Source organism: Saccopteryx bilineata, chromosome 5, assembly GCF_036850765.1.
Source record: "Saccopteryx bilineata isolate mSacBil1 chromosome 5, mSacBil1_pri_phased_curated, whole genome shotgun sequence".
NCBI lineage: Eukaryota > Metazoa > Chordata > Mammalia > Chiroptera > Emballonuridae > Saccopteryx > Saccopteryx bilineata.
The window spans coordinates 265,359,724-265,380,551 of record NC_089494.1 but is presented as its reverse complement, the minus strand read 5'-3'; the positions used below and the strand labels follow the sequence as shown (position 1 = coordinate 265,380,551).

General features: G+C 51.8%; 1 protein-coding gene across 3 annotated transcripts in view; it reads right to left on the bottom strand.

Moving 5' to 3' along the window:
• LETM1 (leucine zipper and EF-hand containing transmembrane protein 1) overlaps positions 1-20,377 on the bottom strand; it is a 43,637-nt gene extending 23,260 nt beyond the window's left edge. For 2 of the 3 annotated variants that reach the window (XM_066232935.1, XM_066232936.1), the window contains exons 1-3: positions 20,113-20,376; positions 15,475-15,535; positions 5,807-6,257 (exon numbers count right to left, since the gene is read on the bottom strand). In XM_066232935.1, coding sequence (XP_066089032.1) covers positions 5,807-6,257; positions 15,475-15,535; positions 20,113-20,191 — 591 coding nt within the window. In that variant the 5' untranslated portion in view covers positions 20,192-20,376. Of the gene's footprint in view, positions 1-5,806; positions 6,258-15,474; positions 15,536-20,112 lie in introns of all 3 variants that reach the window. The other variant, XM_066232937.1, reaches the window with a different exon arrangement.
• Between the last annotated feature and the right edge of the window lie 451 nt (positions 20,378-20,828).

The window sequence follows — 20,828 nt, the reverse complement described above, 5'->3', positions numbered from 1 at the left end:
GCAAATGGATGTTACTCATATACCTTCACTTGGCAAATAGTCCTATGTCCACGTTACAGTGGATACTTATTCTGGATTTATGGTAGCCTCTGCTAGGACAGGAGAGGCTGCTAAGCATGTTATAGCTCAGTGTCTGTATGCATTTTTCTATTATTGGATTTCCTAAACTGATTAAACTGACAATGCTCCTGCATATGCAGCAAAAGCATTTACTGTATTTTGTCAAACATTTCAAATTATGGGTATTTCTTACAATCTTTAAAGTCAAGGTATTATTAAAGTGTACCCAGCAAATATTTTAAAGTCAATTTAAAAAAATTTAAAAGGGGGGAGTCATATCCTGGAACTCCAATGGGTCTACCATATCATGCTTTTTACTTAAAAAATTTTAAATTTCTTTTGAATGCTGATGAACAGGAGATGCCAAATCTTTTTCTCCTGCAAACTTCTACCCTCTTTTATTTGATCCAGCTAATAACACTGTTTTGTCTTTTTCCAAATAGCTCCAGATATATGGAAAAGGTTTATATAGGCGGATGGGGATCCTCAAACCCCTCAGCGAGATCTTCTGAGCATGGCTTTTAAGGTACCAAGAGGCAGAAAAAGCCCAGTAGAGATCAGGGGAACTGCCAGCTTTTAGGTTATGCCCTTAAAGGCTCCAACGCCACAAAGGGGTCTCATAGGATTCCATCTGGGTCCTGCTTCAATAGTGGAAAGGAAGGTCATTGAGCTAAAGCCTGCCAGGCTTACACGCCTCTGCTGTGAGGAAACAGGGACACTGGAAGGTGGGCTTCCCCCTCGCTCCTCTAAGGGAGGGTTCAGTCTCTTCCAGCCCTGCTCCAGCCACCTATGACCTAACCTTGCCCAGAATGCTGAGGTTTGCCACTGAAGGCTGAAGGTGCCCAGGGCCATTGGCCCCATCTACAACACTGTGGATGAGCCTAGGGTATTTCTTCCAAGAAGCAGGTAGCCTGACCAGGCGGTGGCGCAGCGGATAGAGCGTCGGACTGGGATGCGGAAGTACCCAGGTTCGAGACTCCCAGGTCGCGCGCGGGCTCATCTGGCTTGAGCAAAGAGCTCGCCAGCTTGGACCCAAGGTCGCTGGCTCCAGCAAGGGGTTACTCGGTCTGCTGAAGGCCCACGGTCAAGGCACATGTGAGAAAGCAATCAATGAACAACTAAGAAGTCGCAATGCGCAACGAGAAACTGATGATTGATGCTTCTCATCTCTCTCTGTTCCTGTCTGTCTGTCCCTGTCTATCTCTGCCTCTGTAAAAAAAAAAAAAAATAAAGCAAAGGTTTAAAAAAAAAAAAAAAAAGAAGCAGGTAAACTGATCTCATTTGCACAAGGGCCACTTAACTATGTTTTGCCTGAATAGTCAGGTTTTTTATTCTTCTCTCGAAGATCTCTGTTGTGGGTGTTGATAGTCCTATTTTCTGCTGCTTTGTTTAATATATAGTGTTTCCTTTATTTCTCCTACCTCAATGCCTCACTCATATTTCAGGCTGGCACCTACTCCTAATTTAGAGCTCTCTTTCCCCCTTTTGCCAACTTCTATCATGAATCTACCTTTGCCACCCAGCTTAGTGTATCCCAAGGTTCTCTTTAACATGCCACAGTCACAGAGCTCCAGGGAAAAGCACCCTGGTCTCATCTCTCCAGGCAGAGGAGAACAGAAGCTCCATATCCACACATGCTGCAGATGGCTTTTCCAGTCTACCTGAATCATTACCAGCTAGAAGCAGCGGTCATTGGGACTTGGACGTAAGCTGCAAAGTATAGAACTGTGACAACAATTCCAGTGCCATGCAGACTTTTCCTGGATGTGGACTTTTCCTGGACTCCTGCTCCTTGTGACAGCTCCTAAAGGACTGAACTGAGGTTGGGTTGCATTTGCAGGGATTTGGAATGGTGTTGGTGCCAACTTGGACTTAGTGAACATGTTAAGGACACTACTCTTTTTTTTTTTAAGATTTTGTAAAAATTTATTCATTATAGAGAGGGTAGAGAGAGTGAGAGAGAAGAGAGAAGGGGGAGGAGCAGGAAGCATCAACTCCCATACATGCCTTGACCAGGCAAGCCCAGGGTTTTTTGAACCGGCGACCTCAGTGTTTCCAGGTTGACGCTTTATCCACTGCACCACCACAGATCAGTCCAAGGACACTACTCTTTTATGGATTCTTGCTGTATTGGCCAAGAGTTTGCTTAAAGGCTTTAATCACTGTAAAAAAAAAAAAAAAAAAAAATAGAGCCTGACCAGGCGGTGGCGCAGTGGATAGAGCGTCGGACTGGGATGCGGAAGACCCAGGTTCGAGACCCCGAGGTTGCCAGCTTGAGCGCGGGCTCATCTGGTTTGAGGAAAAGCCCACCAGCTTGAACCCAAGGTCGCTGGCTCCAGCAAGGGGTTACTCAGTCTGCTGAAGGCCCGCGGTCAAGGCACATATGAGAAAGCAATCAATGAACAACTAAGGGTTGCAACAAAAAACTGATAATTGATGCTTCTCATATCTCCGTTCCTATCTGTCTATCCCTCTCTCTGACTCTCTGTCTCTGTAAAAAAAAAAAAAAAAAGTAGAGCAAGTGTGTGAGAAAAAAAATGTAAAAAAAAAAATGTAAAGGTGTTGCCACACACAATGAAAAACTAATGATTGATGCTTCTCATCTCTCTCTGTTCCTGTCAGTCTGTCCCTATCTATCCCTCTCTCTGACTCTCTCTCTCTGTCTCTGTAAAAAAAATAAATAAAATAAAATTTAAAAAAAAATAGAGAAGACTGGATAAAGAAGATGTGGCACATACACACTATGGAATACTACTCAGCCATAAGAAATGATGACATCGGATCATCTACAACAAAATGGTGGGATCTTGATAACATTATACGAAGTGAAATAAGTAAATCAGAAAAAACCAAGAACTGCATGATTCCATACATTGGTGGGACATAAAAACGAGACTTGGCCCTGGCCGGTTGGCTCAATGGTAGAGCGTCAGCCTGGCGTGCGGAAGTCCTGGGTTCAATTCCCAGCCAGGGCACACAGGAGAAGCGCTCATCTCCTTTCTCTCTGTCTTTCCCCCTCCCGCAGCTGAAGCTCCATTGGAGCAAAGATGGCCCAGGCGCTGGGGATGGCTCCTTGGCCTCTGCCCCAGGCGCTAGAGTGGCTCTGGTTGCAACAGAGCGACGCCCCGGAGGGGTAGAGCATCGCCCCCTGGTGGGCAGAGCATAGCCCCTGGTGGGCGTGCCGGGTGGATCCCGGTTGGGCGCATGCGGGAGTCTGTCTGACTGTCCCCGTTTCCAGCTTCAGAAAAATACAAAAAAAAAAACACCCCAAAACAAAAAAAAAAAAAAACGAGACTAACAGACATGGGCAAGAGTGTGGTAGTTATGGGAGGGGAAGAGGGAATGGGAGAGAGGCATGGGGAGGGGCACAAAGAAAACTAGATAGAAGGTGACGGAGGACAATCTGACTTTGGGTGATGGGTATGCAACATAATTGAATGACAAGATAACCTGGACATGTTTTCTTTGAATATATGAACCCTGATTTATTGATGTCACCCCATTAAAATTAATAAAAATTTATTTATTAAAAAGAAAAAGAACCGGCCCTGGCCGGTTGGCTCAGCGGTAGAGCATCGGCCTGGCGTGCAGGGGACCCCGGTTCAATTCCCGGCCAGGGCACATAGGAGAAGCGCCCATTTGCTTCTCCACCCCCACCCCCTCCTTCCTCTCTGTCTCTCTCTTCCCCTCCCGCAGCCAAGGCTCCATTGGAGCAAAGATGGCCCAGGCGCTGGGAATGGCTCCTTGGCCTCTGCCCCAAGCGCTGGAGTGGCTCTGGTTGCAACAGAGCGACGCCCCGGAGGGGCAGAGCATCGCCCCCTGGTGGGCAGAGCGTCGCCCCTGGTGGGCATGCCGGGTGGATCCCGGTCGGGCGCATGCAGGAGTCTGTCTGACTGTCTCTCCCCGTTTCCAGCTTCAGAAAAATACAAAAAAAAAAGAAAAAGAAAAAGAACCAACTATGTACTATAAATTGATGCTTTCCAATCCTCCCCCTTCCCTCTCTTTCTCTCTCTTCTTTCTAAAATCAGTAAATAAAATCTTTAAAAAAATAATAAAATAACAATCATTTCCCTATAGTTATCAGGACCGTAAGCATTTTGTGCAAATGCACATTTTAAGTCCCAAACCAAGCCACCAGTGCCAGCCTCGCGTCTATGCTGGGACCTTGCCCCCGGACTCACGGGTGCTCCAACTTTTTGTCTTCTTATTGGCTCATATTGTCCTCAGTGAAGTAGCAAAGCGCCTGTCACTTTTACAGTAGAACAGTATAGGGAGAGGCAGAAGAAGTCTGAGTCATCAAGTATTATTCTGTAATTATCCAAATGAAAATGTGCATTATAATCAGTGAACATGGATAGGATGATTCTGAAATTCTAATCCAACTGTTCTTCCTTCAAATTACCAATCTGCACCCTTCTAAAAGAGCATCCTTTAGAAAATTCCAGCCAGTTAAATACAACCTATGTTCTCAATGAACTTCTTGAGAACAAGTATGAAATCAGAAGCCAGTCACCCTCACAGGTAACAACTAATTCCCAAGATGTGGTCAAGTCCCCATTTTTTCACGAAGGAATCTTCTGGTAGTCAACTTTGAGAGAAGGGCCATTTCTGTGCCTCTCCTTGGAGGATTTTAGGGCATTGAGAGCTTGAAGCTGTCCCTTGTCCCCTGGGGCCCAGCAAAGAGGAAAAGAGAGAAGCCCTGGCTGGGTATCTTGGTTGGACCATCATCTGGATATGCCAAGATCGTGCGTTCCATCCCTGGTCAGGGCACATACAGTAATCAACAAATAAACGCACAGATATGTGGAACAACAAATTAATATTAGTTTCTCTCTCTCTCTCTCTCCTCCTCCCTTCCTCTTTCTCTCTAAAAAAGTCAATTAAAAAAAAAAAAGCAAAGAGGGAAGGATAAAGAAAAACAGTTCAAGTTTGTTATTTCATGGACCAAGTAAGAGAGACCAGAAGGTCCGAGCACTTGGAAACCAGACAGAATTCTTTAAGGAGTGGTATACTAAATGCCTAACCAGAAACTCCCCAGAGCCCACCGCAGTGAGCAGTGAGCCGGAAGGTTCTGCAACTGATGACAGACGTGGAACCTCAGGGTCAGGGAGGCAGACTCCAAACAGTAATAAAAACAAACCGAGGCAAATGCACAGCCTCAACGAAACGGAAAGCGATGAGACAGACGGCAGTTCCCCCGCAAACACATACAGTTCAGCAGACAGGGTCCTGTCAACAGTAATAGAAGCCAGAAGAGCCCTGGCCGGTTTGCTCAGTGGTAGACCGCCGGCCTGGCGTGCAGGAGTCCCGGGGTTCAATTCCCAGCCAGGGCACACAGGAGAAGCGCCCATCTGCTTCTCCACCCCTCCCCCTCTCCTTCCTCTCTGTCTCTCTCTTCCCCTCCCACAGCCGAGGCTCCATGGGAGCCAAGTTGGCCTGGGTGCTGAGGATGGCTCTGTGGCCTCTGCCTCAGGCACTAGAATGGCTCTGGATGCGGCAGAGCGATGCCCCAAGATGGGCAGAACATCATCCCCTGGTGGGCATGCTGGGTGGATCCCGGTCTGGCGCAAGCAGGAGTCTGTCTGACTGCCTCCCCGTTTCCAACTTCAGAAAATACAAAAAAAAAAAAAAAAAGAAAGAAAAGGAGCCAGAAGACCGTGGACCACCCGCAAGCACCCAGAGAGCACGCGCACGTGTCCTGCAAACCTCCGCGGGCGGGCGTGCTGAGGCGGGGAAGGCGCATTACCTGCCTGCGCTCGCGGCGGGTCAGGCTGTGCCCGTTGAGGATGCGCCAGAGCATGCGCGCCGCGATCTTGGTGTCGATCCAGAGCAGGCGGAAGCCGTGGTAGTAGTGCTTCAGCTCGTCCAGGACCCTCTGCCCCAGGGACTTCTTCACGGCCACCTCCGCTGGGGGGCTGTACACAGGGCCTCCCTCCTCCAGCTTCTTGTTCTTGTCTTTTAAGGACTTGAGCGACTTCTCCACCAGGGAGTCGTCGCCCAGCGGGGGCGAGGAGTGCCAGCAGCGTGAGGGCAGGAATCGAGGCCCAGTGACCAGGAGACCCGCCACAGCCGGGGCCCACGGCCCTCGGGACACCGCACATGCGCGCTCTAGCCTTGGAGTCCAGCAACCCAGGGGATCGCGTCCAAAGGGAAGGTGCGTGGGGTAGATGGCAGTGCAGCTACCCAATGGAACATGCCTGGAAAAAGAGAAAATAGCGATGTTTCTAACCTCCCACCTTATCTCAACCACACACCCAATCTTCCCAGCACATAAAACAAAGTCCCCACCACTTCCTGATGCCCGTAAAACACTCCGGGATCCAGTGAAGGAGCCTGCCCACGTCCCAGAGCAGCAGGGGCTGAGGGCCTCAAATGGGCAGGTTGGACACAAACGCAGCCAGCAGAAGCTTGACCTGGAAACAGATCCAACTCTGGGCAGGTCTCCCAGGCCGGTTCACACAGACTTTGAGAGTTTGGGGGTGGGTTACAGAGCAGGTAGGTCCTCTCCCCTAACTGGTAACTTTCTACAAAGACATGCAATTCTTGAGCAAGTCCTGAAAATCAGGGAGGATGCTCAAATCAACAGTGACCCAGACATGTGGAGCAGCTGCCCGAAGGCATCTGGTGCAAAACAGCAAAAACCAACAAGTAACCCTGAAGCCTCACTGCTCACTGCGCTCTGCACTGCTCCCCTGCTCCCCACCCAGCACACAGGCCGCCCCCTGAGCCTGCTCAAGCCCCTGACCTGCAGTCCTGTCCTGCCAGCCCCTGCCAGGCTCGAATCCATCCTACACGCTCTGTCTTCCACTGGACCAGGAGTCCTGCCAGGCCCAGTGGGAAGCCACCGGTTTCTGTAAGCAAGCACCTCACAGCCCTCTCTGCCCACACAGTGAGGCCAGGGCTGCCCGGCCACCAGCAGCCAGAGCAGGGCCAGTCTACTCTTCTGAACCCCAAGCAGCTGCACCCTCTGTCCCCACCAAAACAGAATTCTAAGGAGGGCCACTACAGCCTGAGTGTGAAGCATGGACCGTGCTGCCAACAGCTCTCGGTGCCTAGCCGAGCCTGGTACACCTCTGGGTTCGTACCCTCTCCCGACTGCAGTGAAAATGGACGCCATCCATAACTCAGAACTGGGACAACTGACCCATACAATCCTCTTTCAGTTCCAGTCTTATACGCATCTCCCCTGTACCCAGAAACCTTGCCCTGCTCATGCACAAATCTACCTCTAGGTGGCTGCAGCCTCCACCTTACTTCAGAGGCACACCCCAGCTTCTTCCCTTGTCAATTCTCCGCACCTGGCTGCACGCTGGCAGTGTGGACCTGAACTCTAGAGCTGACTGTCCCAGTTCAAATTCAGCTCCGTATTTATTGTTGTGTGACCTTAGGCAAGTAACTTAACCTCTGTGCTTTGGGAACGTCCTCTGTAAATGTGGTGCTGATATATATGAGATACCTGAACAAGATCTGGCGCACAACACCCAGCACAGAAGTGGAAGCTATTATTACTGTCCCATCAAACTAACTGAGAAGGTGCCAACGGGCTTAAGAAAGCTGGGGAACGTCTAGTGCAGCTGCTCCTTTCACAGGTGGGGGTGCTGAAAGACAAGCTCACAGCCTGTGGGGGGCAGGTACAGCTGACACAGGGCACAGGGCACCGCTGGCCCCCCACTGACCAACCCCTGCTGCCTCTCTTCTGTTCTGAGCCCCTGCTCCTGCTTTCATAGGGGCCAGTCTTCTCCCACGGAGGGTCCCTCAAATCCTCCCTGTCCTGACAGTCACAGTGCTTGAGGAACAGGCTGCAAGGAGCACCCCAGAGCTGCTGAGGCTCCGGTCGCCCCTCGACCACCTGCAGCTGTGAGATTCTGGCCATGGCCTAGGCCTCTGTGCCCCACCCTGACCTCTCGGTTCAGCAAGGACAGTGTGCACATGGAGAGATCAACCACTCCTAGCTTCATTAAGCTCAAGTATCCAGCGAGTGGCTTCCATGAGAGGACACGACATCAGCAGTCACAAAGGGCAGCTGACAGGCACAGACATGTGAAGACAGACCGAGTTGAGCAGCACAGTGTGCCCAGCGAGGGCTGTGAGGTCCTGGACCTGCTGCCTTCAAGTGCATCAGAGATTGCTAATGATACTCTAGCCAGAAGAGAGTTAGCTATTTTCAAAAGCATAAAATTGTAATTTGTTATTTAAAAAATTTCCCATCTGCCTGACCTGTGGTGGCGCAGTGGGATAAAGCGTTGACCTGGAACACTGAGGTCGCCAGTTCGAAACCTTGGGCTTGCCTGGTCAAGGCACATATGGGAGTTGATGCTTCCTGCTCCTCCCCCTTCTCTCTCTCTCTCTCTCTGTCTGTCTCTCTCTCTCACTCCTCTCTCTCTAAAAAAAATCAATAAATAAAATATTAAAAAAAAAAAATTTCCCATCTAACCAAAACCAATCTGGGCTCTGCCACCTCTCCAGAGGCAGGCGGGAAAGACGGCTGACCCTTTCTACCCCAACCCACCAGAGCACCCAGCGTCCTGAGAAGCACCAATCCCTCACTGCAGGGGCCAGCGGCTCAGCCTCCCACCAGCCAGTCATCAAACCTGCTCCTGATGCCCCTCCCCATTTTAATCACCTTCCAGGTGGGGAAAAAACCTCTGGGCGAAAGGAACAAGTCAACAAGAACACATGGTCCCCAGAGGAAGGCCCTTCCAGTCACATTCAAAAGCCTGGGAACCCCCATGAGTTGCTTGTTTTACTTTAGGATGCCGACTCCTGCGTGTCAACCCCACACCTTGCCATCCCTCCAGGAAGAGAAGAGCGAGCAGCACCTGAGGAGCAGTGCTCAGGGTCAGCAGCACAGCCCTGGACAGCAGGCACAGGGAGGGGGCACCCAGACTGCTCTCCGGCCCACACCTCCTGACTGTAAACAGCTGTGAAAATGCCACAAGCTGGGCCAGAGGATGCCAAGCCTTCACATGCCCTCGTTTTTCTGGGACACGACACCAGCAGGGCGATGTGATGCCAGCAGCACCGTGACTTGGAGGGATGGCTCTAGAAGTGCAAAACACCTCTCTGCCCCGAGAAAAGAGGTGAAACCACGCTCACCTCACCTGGGGAACTGGAGCCCCTGCCCACAGCACCTCTGCCTCCCCTGGAGCCCACGAGGCCCTGCGACATCCAGCAGAAGCATCCAGTAGAAGCGTGCGCAGAAAGCACCCAACACCAACACGTCAACAGTTCCGTACCCAATCTTGTGAGCGGCCACGCTAAGGTGTTAGGATACAAACAGCCTCCCCTCACTCGGACTTTTCCACTAAGTGAGGTTTCAAAACCACTGCTCTCCTGTCTGACTAGTTACACAAAGTCTGGGTGCTTCCTCTCTGCCTTCACTTCTGTGATTAAAAGAAAAGGTCAAGGCCCTGGCCGGTTGGCTCAGCGGTAGAGCGTCGGTCTGGTGTGCGGGGGACCCGGGTTCGATTCCCAGCCAGGGCACATAGGAGAGGCGCCCATTTGCTTCTCCACCCCGCCCCCCTCCTTCCTCTCTGTCTCTCTCTTCCCCTTCCGCAGCCAAGGCTCCATTGGAGCAAAGATGACCTGGGCGCTGGGGATGGCTCTGTGGCCTCTGCCCCAGGCGCTAGAGTGGCTCTGCTCGCAACATGGCGACGCCCAGGATGGGCAGATCATCGCCCCCTGGTGGGCAGAGCGTCGCCCCTGGTGGGCGTGCCGGGTGGATCCCGGTCGGGTGCATGCGGGAGTCTGTCTGACTGTCTCTCCCTGTTTCCAGCTTCAGAAAAAAAAAAAAAAAAAGGTCAAGAGTAGCTAGGTAATGTCCTACTAATGTTGTCCTGGACCAGAAACTGTCCACATTTCAGGGGTCTAGACCATTTGAACTGAAGACTGAAATCACAAAACAACTAATACAAATGGTCACCACTTACAATTACTTATCTGTGTGACTCAAGATCTCTTTTACTGTATGATCAAAATGAAAACTAAACTGTTGGGCCCTGGTAGGGCTGCACAATGGATAGAACAGTCCTGGTGCACCGAGGTCGCAGATTTGATCCCCAGTCAGGGCACATACAAGCAACCAATGAGTGCACAACTAAATGTAAAAACTAAGTGCACCAGTGAGCCAATGCTTTTATTTCTCTCTCCCTCCTCCCCCCCACTCTTAAATCAGTGGAAAAAGTTATTAATTTTTGGATGCTGAGACTGACATGAGATTTTTTTTTTTTTTTGCACATGCATATGAAGAGAAAGGGAGAAGGAGAGAGAAAAACAGAAAGGAAGGGGAAAAAGAGAGAGATGGGAAGCATCAACTCATAGTTGTGTCATTTTAGTTGTTCATTGATTGCTTCTCATATGTGCCCTGACCCAGTGGTCTCAAGCCAGTGACCCCACACTCAAGCTGGCCAGCCTGTGCTCAAGCCGATGAGCCCAGGGTTTCACACTGGCAACCTCAGCATTCCAGGTCAACACTCTATCCACTGTGCCACCACAGGTAGGCAGAGAAAAGGTCTTAATAAAATAATTTACACCTGGGCCCTGGTCGGTTGGCTCAGTGGTAGAGCGTTGGCCTGGCGTGCAGGAGTCCTGGGTTCGATTCCCGGCCAGGGCACACAGGAGAAGCTCCCATCTGCTTCTCCACCCCTCCCCCTCTCCTTCCTCTCTGTCTCTCTCTTCTCCTCCCGCAGCCAAGGCTCCACTGGAGCAATGTTGGCCCGGGCGCTGAGGATGGCTCTGTGGCCTCTGCCTCAGGCGCTAGAATGGCTCTGGTTGCGGCAGAACGACGCCCCAAGATGGGCAGAGCACTGCCCCCTGGTGGGCATGCCGGGTGGATCCCGGTCAGGCACATGCGGGAGTCTGTCTGACTGCCTCCCCGTTTCCAACTTCGGAAAAATACAAAAAAAAAAAAAATTTACACCTGGGAACACTTTATGTGACTTTAATAAAAGTTAATATTCCTGCCTGACCTATGGTGGTGCAGTGGATAAAGCCATCAACTTGGAATGCTGAAGTCGCTGATTCAAACCCTGGGCTTGCTGGGTCAAGGCACATAAGACAAGCAATCAATAAACAACTCAAGTGAAGCAACTATGAGTTGATGCTTCTTGTCCCCCTTCTCTCTATGTAAACTCAATAAATAAAAATCTTAAAATAAAAGAAGTAATATTCCCTAATGATTTTATGGGTTTAATGACATTCTAGTTACAATCCCAAAAAGACCATTTCAAAACTGAAATAATTCTCAAGTTCAACTAGGGGGACAGTCCAGAAATAAGAAACCATGTGAGGCCTTGTCCCCGGAAAGCTGGCTGGAGAACTCACTAAGGCAAATGGCAGACTATCAAGAACAGATGCTGCCTGACCAGGTGGTGACGCAGTGGATAGAGCATCGGACTGGGATGCTGAGGACCCAGGTTCGGGACCCCGAGGTCACAAGCTTGAGCGCAGGTTTATCTGGTTTGAGCAAAGCTCACCAGCTTGGACTCAAGGTCACTGGCTCAAGCAAAAGGTTACTCGGTCTGCTGAAGGCCCACGGTCACGGCACATATGAGAAAGCAATCAATGAACAACTAAGGTGTCGCAACAAAAAACTAATGATTGATACTTCTCATCTCTCTCCGTTCCTGTCTGTCCCTATCTATCCCTCTCTCTGACTCTCTCTGTCCCTGTAAAAAAAAAAAAAAAAAAAAAAGAACAGATACTGTATGCAGGGAGACAGGACACTGGTCCTGCAAACTTTGGGGTCCCTGATCATGCTGCTGCTGCCCCCACACCTGGGGTTGTTGACTGCAGGTGAACCTAAGCACACAGCAGCCCCCTAACCCATCTTAGCCACAGTACTCTAAAACCAGACCAGGCCCTGGCTGGTTGGCTCAGCGGTAGAGCGTCGGCCTGGTGTGCGGGGGACCCGGGTTCGATTCCCGGCCAGGGCACATAGGAGAAGTGCCCATTTGCTTCTCCACCCCCATCCCCTCCTTCCTCTCTGTCTCTCTTCCCCTCCCGCAGCCAAGGCTCCATTGAAGCAAAGATGGTCTGGGCGCTGGGGATGGCTCCTTGGCCTCTGCCCCAGGCACTAGAGTGTCTCTGGTCACGACAGAGCAACGCCCCGGAGGGGCAGAGCATCGCCCCCTGGTGAGCAGAGCCTCGCCCCTGGTGGGTGTGCCGGGTGGATCCCGGTCGGGCGCATGCGGGAGTCTGTCTGACTGTCTCTCCCCGTTTCCAGCTTCAGAAAAATACAAAATAAATAAATAAATAAATAAATAAATAAATAAAACCATGCCTGACCAAGCGATGGCGCAGTGGATAGAGCGTCAGACTGGGATGCAGAAGGACCCAGGTTCGAGACCCCAGGATAGCCGGCTTGAGCGTGGGTTCATCTGGCTTGAGCAAAAAAAAAAAGCTCACTAGCATGGACCCAAGGTCATTGGCTTGAGCGGGGGGTTGCTCAGTCTGCTGAAGGCCCACGGTCACGGCACATATGAGAAAGCAATCAATGAACAACTATGGTGTCACAACGAAAAACTGATGATGGATGATTCTCATCTCTCAGTTCCTGTCTGTCTGTCCCTATCTATCCCTCTATCTGACTCTTTCTCTGTCCCTGTAAAAAAAATAAATAAATAAAAATAAAATAAAATAAAATAAAACCAAACCAGGACCGTCCCCTCGGGTCACTGGGCTGCGCTGCTTTCAGCCACCCAAAGGCCCCAGGCATGTGAAATGCCACCTGCAGGTTACAAAGTTCACTTCAGAATGAGATCTAGAAAGGCCAAGAATAAAGCTGTCCTATGCTCATACATCAATGGCTCCACTTCATAAAAAGATTTCATGACCTCAGTGTATGACTATAAAACCCATCTGAGCCTGACTAGGTGGTGGCGCAGTGGATAGAGCGTTGGAATGGGATGCGGAGGACCCAGGTTCGAGACCCCGAGGTCGCCAGCTTGAGTGAGGGCTCATCTGGTTTAAACAAAGCTCACCAGCTTGGACCCAAGGTCGCTGGCTCGAACAAGGGGTTACTCGGTCTGCTGAAGGCCTACGGTCAAGGCACATAGAGAAAGCAATCAATGAACAACTAAAGTGCCACAACAAAAAACTGATGAATAATGCTTCTCATCTCTCTTCATTCCTGTCTGTCTGTCCCTCTCTCTGACTCTCTCTCTGTTAAAAAAACAAACAAACAAACAAAAAACTGAAACCAACGTCCAGAGCCAGGAGCTGCTCTGGCTGGATGGGTCAGTGGGTCAGAGGTTGTCAGTTCAATCCCGGTCAAGGCACATACAGGAACAGACTGATGATCCAGTCTTTTTCTCTCTCCCTCTCTCTAAAATCAATAAAATAAATATTAAAAAATAAAGCACTCTGGCAACAAAGAGGGGCCGTCGAGGCTGCTGCTAAGAGGGGCTTCTAACAGGCTTCGTGTGTCCCAACAAAAGTTGCCCTTCGCCTGACCTGTGGTGGCACAGTGGATAAAGCGTCGACCTGGAAATGCTGAGGTTGCCGGTTCGAAACCCTGGGCTTGCCTGGTCAAGGCACATATGGGAGTTGATGCTTCCAGCTCCTCCCCCCTTCTCTCTCTCTCTCTCCTCTCTAAAAATGAATAAATAAAATAAAAAAATAAAAAAATAAAAAATAAAAATTAAAAAAAAAAAAAAAAAAAAAAAAGTTGCCCTTCCCAGACTCCACCAGACATACTTGCACCCGCGTAGAAGTCCCCTCGGGCCGGCTGCTCACAGGAGTGCCGTGTAGAGCCTTACAATGCAATGGGAAATAAGCTTGAGTGTGTTTTGCTTTAACAACAAGCAAGTTTTCAGGTATGACTTGTGTAGTTTTTAGACAATTAAATCGGTTCCAAAAAGCACCCTCCAGAAAAGCTTTATACCCAAGATGGGGTGACAAATTAACAATCGCAAATGAGTAAGAAAACCCAAGAGACCCCACTGCTCCCTGGCAAGGGGCTGCGAGGGGCCAGTCAGCAGACTCAGACAGGAGGTCCTGCACCCTCGAAAAGGAAGAATCAAGGATGGTGGAAAGGAGAAAAGGACTCTGGTCTGGCAGGTGCCAGGACAGAGGTCTGGGCATCCCACCACAGGCAGGTGAGGGGCATCCGAAGGACACTACTCAGGGGTGCTGGGCAGAGAGTACGGCAAGTGGGAGAGCACAGCAGCCCTGAGAGAAATCCAAGTCTGTATGGGGCAGTGGACCTCACAGAGGGCGAATGCCACTCCCTCCAGGAAGCCCTCCAGCCTCAGAGCAATATGGACCTCTCTCACCAAAGGGAAGGGCTAACTTCACCTTATTCCAGATGTGTCCTCAGAACTTAGCGGGGGTGAGCCCCACGGCCAGTACTCAACATGAGTCTCCCTGAAGGACTGTGTGTGTGAGGCAGGGTCTGTTCTGGTGTTCGCTGACAGAGCCCAGCACCAACAATGCTGCCTGCCACAGCCCACGTCTTTCTGCAAATACAGGAAAGGCCACTACATGCAGACTGTGGCTATCACTGAGTGTTGTAAAAAGAGACAGACAAGAAAAAGGAATAGAAGAAATATACCTTATAAGAAAGAGTTTTAAAATATTGATGAAAAAATATTAAATAATACCTGACAGAAAACAATAAAACTGTTATTGAAGGTATTTCCAATGACAAAAAAAAAGAAAAAGAAATATACCAAAATGCTGATAATATTTGTGACAGGCACTGGGATTATGAGTGTTCATTTATTTTCACAGATTCACCAATTTTTTATATATATATATATTTAATTGATTCTGGAGAGAGGAAGGGAGAGATAGAGAAACAGGAATATGGATCTGTTCCTGTATGTGTCCTGACTGAGGATCAAACCGGCAACTTCTGTGCTTCAGGATGATGCTCCAACCAACTGAGCTGTCTGGCCAGGGCATAGTTACATATTTCAAAATGAAAAGACATGGTTGGCTCAGTGGTAGAGCGATGGCCTAGCGTGCGGGAGTCCCAAGTTCGATTCTCGGCCAGGGCACACAGGAGAAGCACCCATCTGCTTCTCCACCCCTCCCCCTCTCCTTCCTCTCTGTCTCTCTTCCCCTCCCACAGCCAAAATTGGCAGGGGTGGGGGTGGGGGGCTGAGAATGGCTCTCCAGCCTCTGCCTCAGGTGCTAGAATAGCTCTGGTTGCAACAGAGCAACGGCCCAGATGGGCAGAGCATCGCCCCCTGGTGGGCATGCCGGGTGGATCCCGGTCAGGCGCATGCGGGAGTCTGTCTGACTGCCTCCCCGTTTCCAACTTCAGAAAAATACAAAAACAAAACAAAACAAAAAAAAAACCCAAAGAAGCAAAAACAAAGAACTGCAAAGTAGGAGCTGTGAGCTCCCCAAATGGAGAGTCACCATCACTCACTTGGCACTCACGGCACACAGCAATGTTCATTTACTTACACGCGGCTTATCAACCCCACGGTCTTGGCACAACTGAGACAAGCGTGATCGCCCAGACTACCTATGACAAAAACAAAGGAAAAACAAGAGAATCAGTCTCAAACCAGGCACTTTGGGCTGACACTCTTTCAGAGTCAGAGAGAGAGCCTCCCTCTGGTAAGGGGAGTCGCTGGGGGCCTGCTGGCCAGCTGGAGGGTTTCAGAGTGCTGTCAGGGGAAGGGCCAGCCTCAGTGAGGGACACACGTGTCTTGGGGTGGCCCTAGCGGAAAGGAGAGCCTGCGTCAGTCCATGGCTCCTTGCATCCCACGTGAGGACACCAGTCTCCACCAGCCAAGGGCCCAGGGAGTCCAGCCTTCAGGTCCCCCCAGGTGAGACAACTTCCCCCTTGCTCCAGCTTGGCTCTGGTGGGCAGAGGCCAGGGTGCACATGACAACCAACACAGGCAGCCCCACGCTAAGGCTAAGAACTGCTAGAAAAACAAATGCCAAGAGTAAACCATTTCTTGCTTAAACAATATTGATGAGCATATAGCATAATTTTAGGATTTTGATGTATTTTTGTCCCTTTCTCTAACTTATTCTAGTGCACCCATAAGCATAAACTCAGGGTTCCTACACATGCCTAAGCTTTGGGCTACCTGAGATAAACCCTGTGCTGGGAGACAGCCTGTGAGGACAAGACTGATCCTGACCCTGACAGGGTGCCAAGCAGTGAGCCTGGGAAGGCAAACTGGCACAGGAAGGCTTTCAGGCAGCTGGAGTGCCCAGAAAGGTCTGGGCTGCTGACAGCCAATTCTGGGAGCCAGCAGGGCAGAGAAGACGGACAGGGCGGGCGACAGACCCACTCCTGGCACCCTCTGAGCAGACGAGGCAAGGCAGATGCAAGCCGCTCCTAGTGGACCGTCTGGGACAGACTTACAGTTGTCACTTATGTAATTCAATAGGAGGCTAGCGTCAACACAGGCAAATCTCACTTTCTTTTGCAGAAGGCTATTTCCAACAAGCATTAAATTTAGGACCTTGTATATGGATATCAGCCTAATTTTAATTTGGGAGCTGAGTTCATAAGCTCAGTCACCATGATTCATAAAATAACCTTTTATGTTTCAAACGTTAGGTTTTCAGTTAAAATTAAAAAGAACACACCACTCCAGCTAAGGAGCCCCCCGCCACCATTGTCTCCCAAACAGAAGCCTCTCCCCCTGGCCCATGCCTATTACCACACCCCTGCCTGGGCCAGCCCATCACCTCAACTTGGCTCAGAAATGGCTTCTGGCCCTGCACACGCACCCCAGCAGGCAGAGCAGCTGCCACCGCTCCCAGGGCTCCCGGTGTGCCCCATATCTCAAAGTGGTATGAACCTGCACACCCTCTTCCTATGCTCACTGCACTCTAAGGCTTCCTTCTGAGGAAACCCCCGGGTGGGCTCCAGGGTTCTGTCCTCTCCTCCCTCCCCTTCACAGCAAGTTGCCATGGGCAACTCTCTTCTGGAAGCCCTCTTTTTGTGTGTGTGTCTTTTTCCCAACAACCAACTCTCCACAGCAGCTAGGTGTCCATCACTCAGTTCTGACCTACCAGGAGTTAGTGCAGACCCACAGTTTACGGCTCAATCCCACATGTCCCACTGCCCCCACTGCACATGTTAGTTGCAGTTAGAGTCCCCAGGCTGCCCACACTCTGCCAACTACAAATGCAGGAGTTCCGATGAACCCTGTGCTAGAGCGACACAGAATTCAAGAAAGTGCTCTACATCTACACATTATTACAACTCATTACAAAGGACACAGATGAAGATCCAGGTGAAGAGCTGCATAGCTCAAGGTCCAGAAGAGTCCTGAATGCAAGAGCTTCTATCTCTATGGGGTCAGTAAGTACCACCAACCCAGAAGCTCCCCTTCCTCCCTATTCAAGGGTTTTTATCTTCATTACAACGACACGACTGATCATACCTTTGACCACTGATGACTGAACTCAATCTCCAGTCTCTAGCTCCAACCTGGGGGTTGGGAGTGGGGCTGAAAGGTCCAGATGCTATCACCGGTACCTCACTAGCATAAACTCAGGTTAGAGAGAAAGGGGCTCACTATAAATCATGAGACATCCTGATCACTCGGGGAACTCCAAGGGCTTTTGGAGCTCTGGCAGGAACTGGGGAGAGAGACAGAGACCACATGCATGTCTTCACATCCCACACCTTTCTTCACCTGCCTTCCAGGAGATCACACTCTCAGCTCTCAATTCTCCCCGCCAGCTGCTCCAGGCAGAATTCTCTCTACCCCCTCTTCAGCTCCTCCTTGGGCCCTTGGTACCTGAATACCTGTGGGTACACCCCTCCAGCAGGTACATGGGCACCTCATTCAACAGCTCCAAGACTTGCAGCCTGCTTCTCCCTGAGTCCTCCCGCTTGGGAATCTCCCCTGACGGGCTGCTGCTCTCACATCCAGCCCCTGGTGAATCTGATCAGCCCACCTTGAGGAAGCCCCAGCCCACTCCTGAGTACACACTGCACACACTTTCTCCCAAAGAACAGGTTGTGCAAAGAGAGTCACTGTAGGGTGGAGGAACCTGACAGACACCACCTCAGCCCAGTGATCAAGGTCTCATGACTGCCATAAATCACACTGATAGCAGACACCCTAGATAGGATGTGATGAGGACACTTTACCTCTGTGGTCTCCTCCCCAAAACACACAGCCTCAGTCTAAGCATGTGGAAACATCGGACAAATCCCCATGGAGGAGAAGCCTACAATATAGCTGACCAGTCTTCCACAGAACTGTCACAGTCAAAAGGGAACTAAAAGGAAAAGGGACTAAATGCAATATGGCATTCTGGCTTGGATCCTGGAACATCAGAAAAAAAGTATTAAGTAGAATAAGAGGAAAGTATGTAACAGGAAAAAAAAAGTATCAGAATAAAGGGAAACTGAATGCATGGTGGACCTCAGTTATTAACAATGTATCCATGTTGGTTTAGTAACTGTAACAAAGAATCATATTGATGTCAGATATTAATAATACTGGGAATGTACTCCAAAAAAGGGTCATAGCACACAGCTGGGAGTGTCCTTTCTCAGGGTTCAGGGCTCTGGAGTCCCTGTTGGTCCTGCAGCAAGCCGACTGTCTGACCCACTCTCACGCCCTTGTGTTCATGTAACAGAGACCACACCACAGGAAACATTAGTATTCCCCACATGATGCAACTACAAAAAAAAATTCAGTTAACTTCAAACTGTAAACATGCTATGGAAATGTGAAGAGGCTAAAGTATAACCGTCACAGTAAAGCGAAAAACTAAACTTTGGCTGGGCTGGACACCAGACATTCACGGGAGTTCTTGCTGCCAATTCCCTTCCCACCGCTCCAAAGGTCTACGCAGCCAAGCAGCCCTTACTGTTAAAAATTACAAGATTCACATTTCTTGGAGTACCTTGGTCAAAACTGTAAGGCACCTCAAAATAGATCATTTTACCTGAAGCTCTCAGTCTACAGGGCAAGTTTTGTCTTGACCCCACTCTTACAAATCAGAAACAAACTCAGAAAGGTTCATGTATTGTGGCCCTGGCCGGTTGGCTCAGTGGTAGAGCATCGGCCTGGCATGCAGGAGTCCTGGGTTCGATTCCCAGCCAGGGCACACAGGAGAAGCGCCCATCTACTTCTCCACCCCTCCCCCTCTCCTTCCTCTCTGTCTCTCTCTTCCCCTCCCACAGCCAAGGCTCCATTGGAGCAAAGTTGGCCCGGGTGCTGAGGATGGCTCTGTGGCCTCTGCCTCAGGTGCTAGAGTGGCTCTGGTCGCAACATAGCGATGCCCCGGATGGGCAGAGCATCGTCCCCTGGTGGGCATGCCGGGTGGATCCTGGTCGGGCACATGCGGGAGTCTGTCTGACTGCCACCCTGTTTCCAACTTCAGAAAAATACAAAAAACAAAAAAAAAGAAAATAAAATAAAAGAAAGGTTCATGTATTGTATTGTAAGATGGCGAGGCACTCCACCTAGGTGGACCCCTAAGAGTCCAGCATTATGTGTAACTCCCATGTCACAGATAGGGGTCAGGAAGACTATGTATACAAATGGACCTGGCCGAGACCACACAGAGAGCAAGGCCTGGGTGGGGACCCTCTCTGCAGACGCCCAGGGGGGACACCACGTCGGTCCCACGAACGCCCTGCAAAGCCCGCAGGTCCTCCTCGCCCCCAGGAGCCCGGGAAGTGACCCAAGGACTCAGCCACGGTCCTCGTGATGGACGCCACGTTCCACGGCGCTTAACCACGAGAGGGGCGCGGAGAGCGTCGCTGGGCTGGCCGCCGGCGCGCTCCCTTCCAAACTTTCCCAACCCGCTGCCAACGGCGCGCTGGCGGGCAGGGCGCCTAAGGTCACCGCGCCGCGAGTCACCGGCCGCCGCCGTGCCGGCTGTACCGAGCTCGCGCGGCACCCACGGCCCCGGGCGCCCGCCACGCCCGGCAGCCGGCCCGCCAGGCGCGGCGCAGGGGCAGGGCACAGGGCAGGGCCGGCCAAGGCCGCTACGGCCCGGCGTGACCCCAGCCCGGGCAGCGCCCGAGCGCCACGCTCACCGCCTGGAGCCGCCTCGCCCGTCCCGGGCCCCCTCCCGGCCCTCCCTGCGCCGACGGCGGAGCGCTCACCCCTCTGGGCAGCGGCGCGGGGCCCCGGGAGGCGGGCGGGCCCCCGGCCGCGGCAGCTCCTCAGTAAGATGGACGCCATGCGCCCGGGCCGCCGGCCTCCTGCCTCCTGCCGTGCCTCCTCCTGCTGCTCCGCGGCAGCCGCGGCTCCTCGCCCACCGGCGGCGCCTCGGCCTGCCCGCGCGGACGGTTGTGGGCAGCGGTTGGCTCCCGGCGGCGGGCTCTCAGCTCAAGGACCCGGCACCGGCGGCGGCCATGTCCCGGCACAGACGTCCGGCGGGGCGTGGCGGCCGGGCGCCGCTCCCATTGGGCCCGTCGGGCGCGCAGCCGGCCAGGTGAGGACGGTCCCGGCGTGCCCCGCGGCCGACTACCAGTCCCGGCGTGCCCCGCGGCCGACTACCAGTCCCGGCGTGCCCCGCGGCCCGGCCCCGCGTGCCCGCGGATTTCTGGTTCTCGCTGCGCCGGCGCCCGGCGTGCGGGCCGCGCAGGTTGAGGGGCTCGGGCTCAGGCGCATGCGTGGCGGGCTCTTGGACGCGCGCACACGGTCCGCCCGGTGCTGGAGCCGCTTCGTCTTTCTGCGGGAGGCTCGTTTCCGTCCTCGGCAAGCGCGCGCAGTCCCCAGGAGCCCCTGGGTCCAAGGCGGCGGCGGCCCGCGCCGACCTCGCAGGCCATGTGCGCCGCCCGGCGGGCGTTGTGTGTTCCGCCCTGGCCTGCCCATC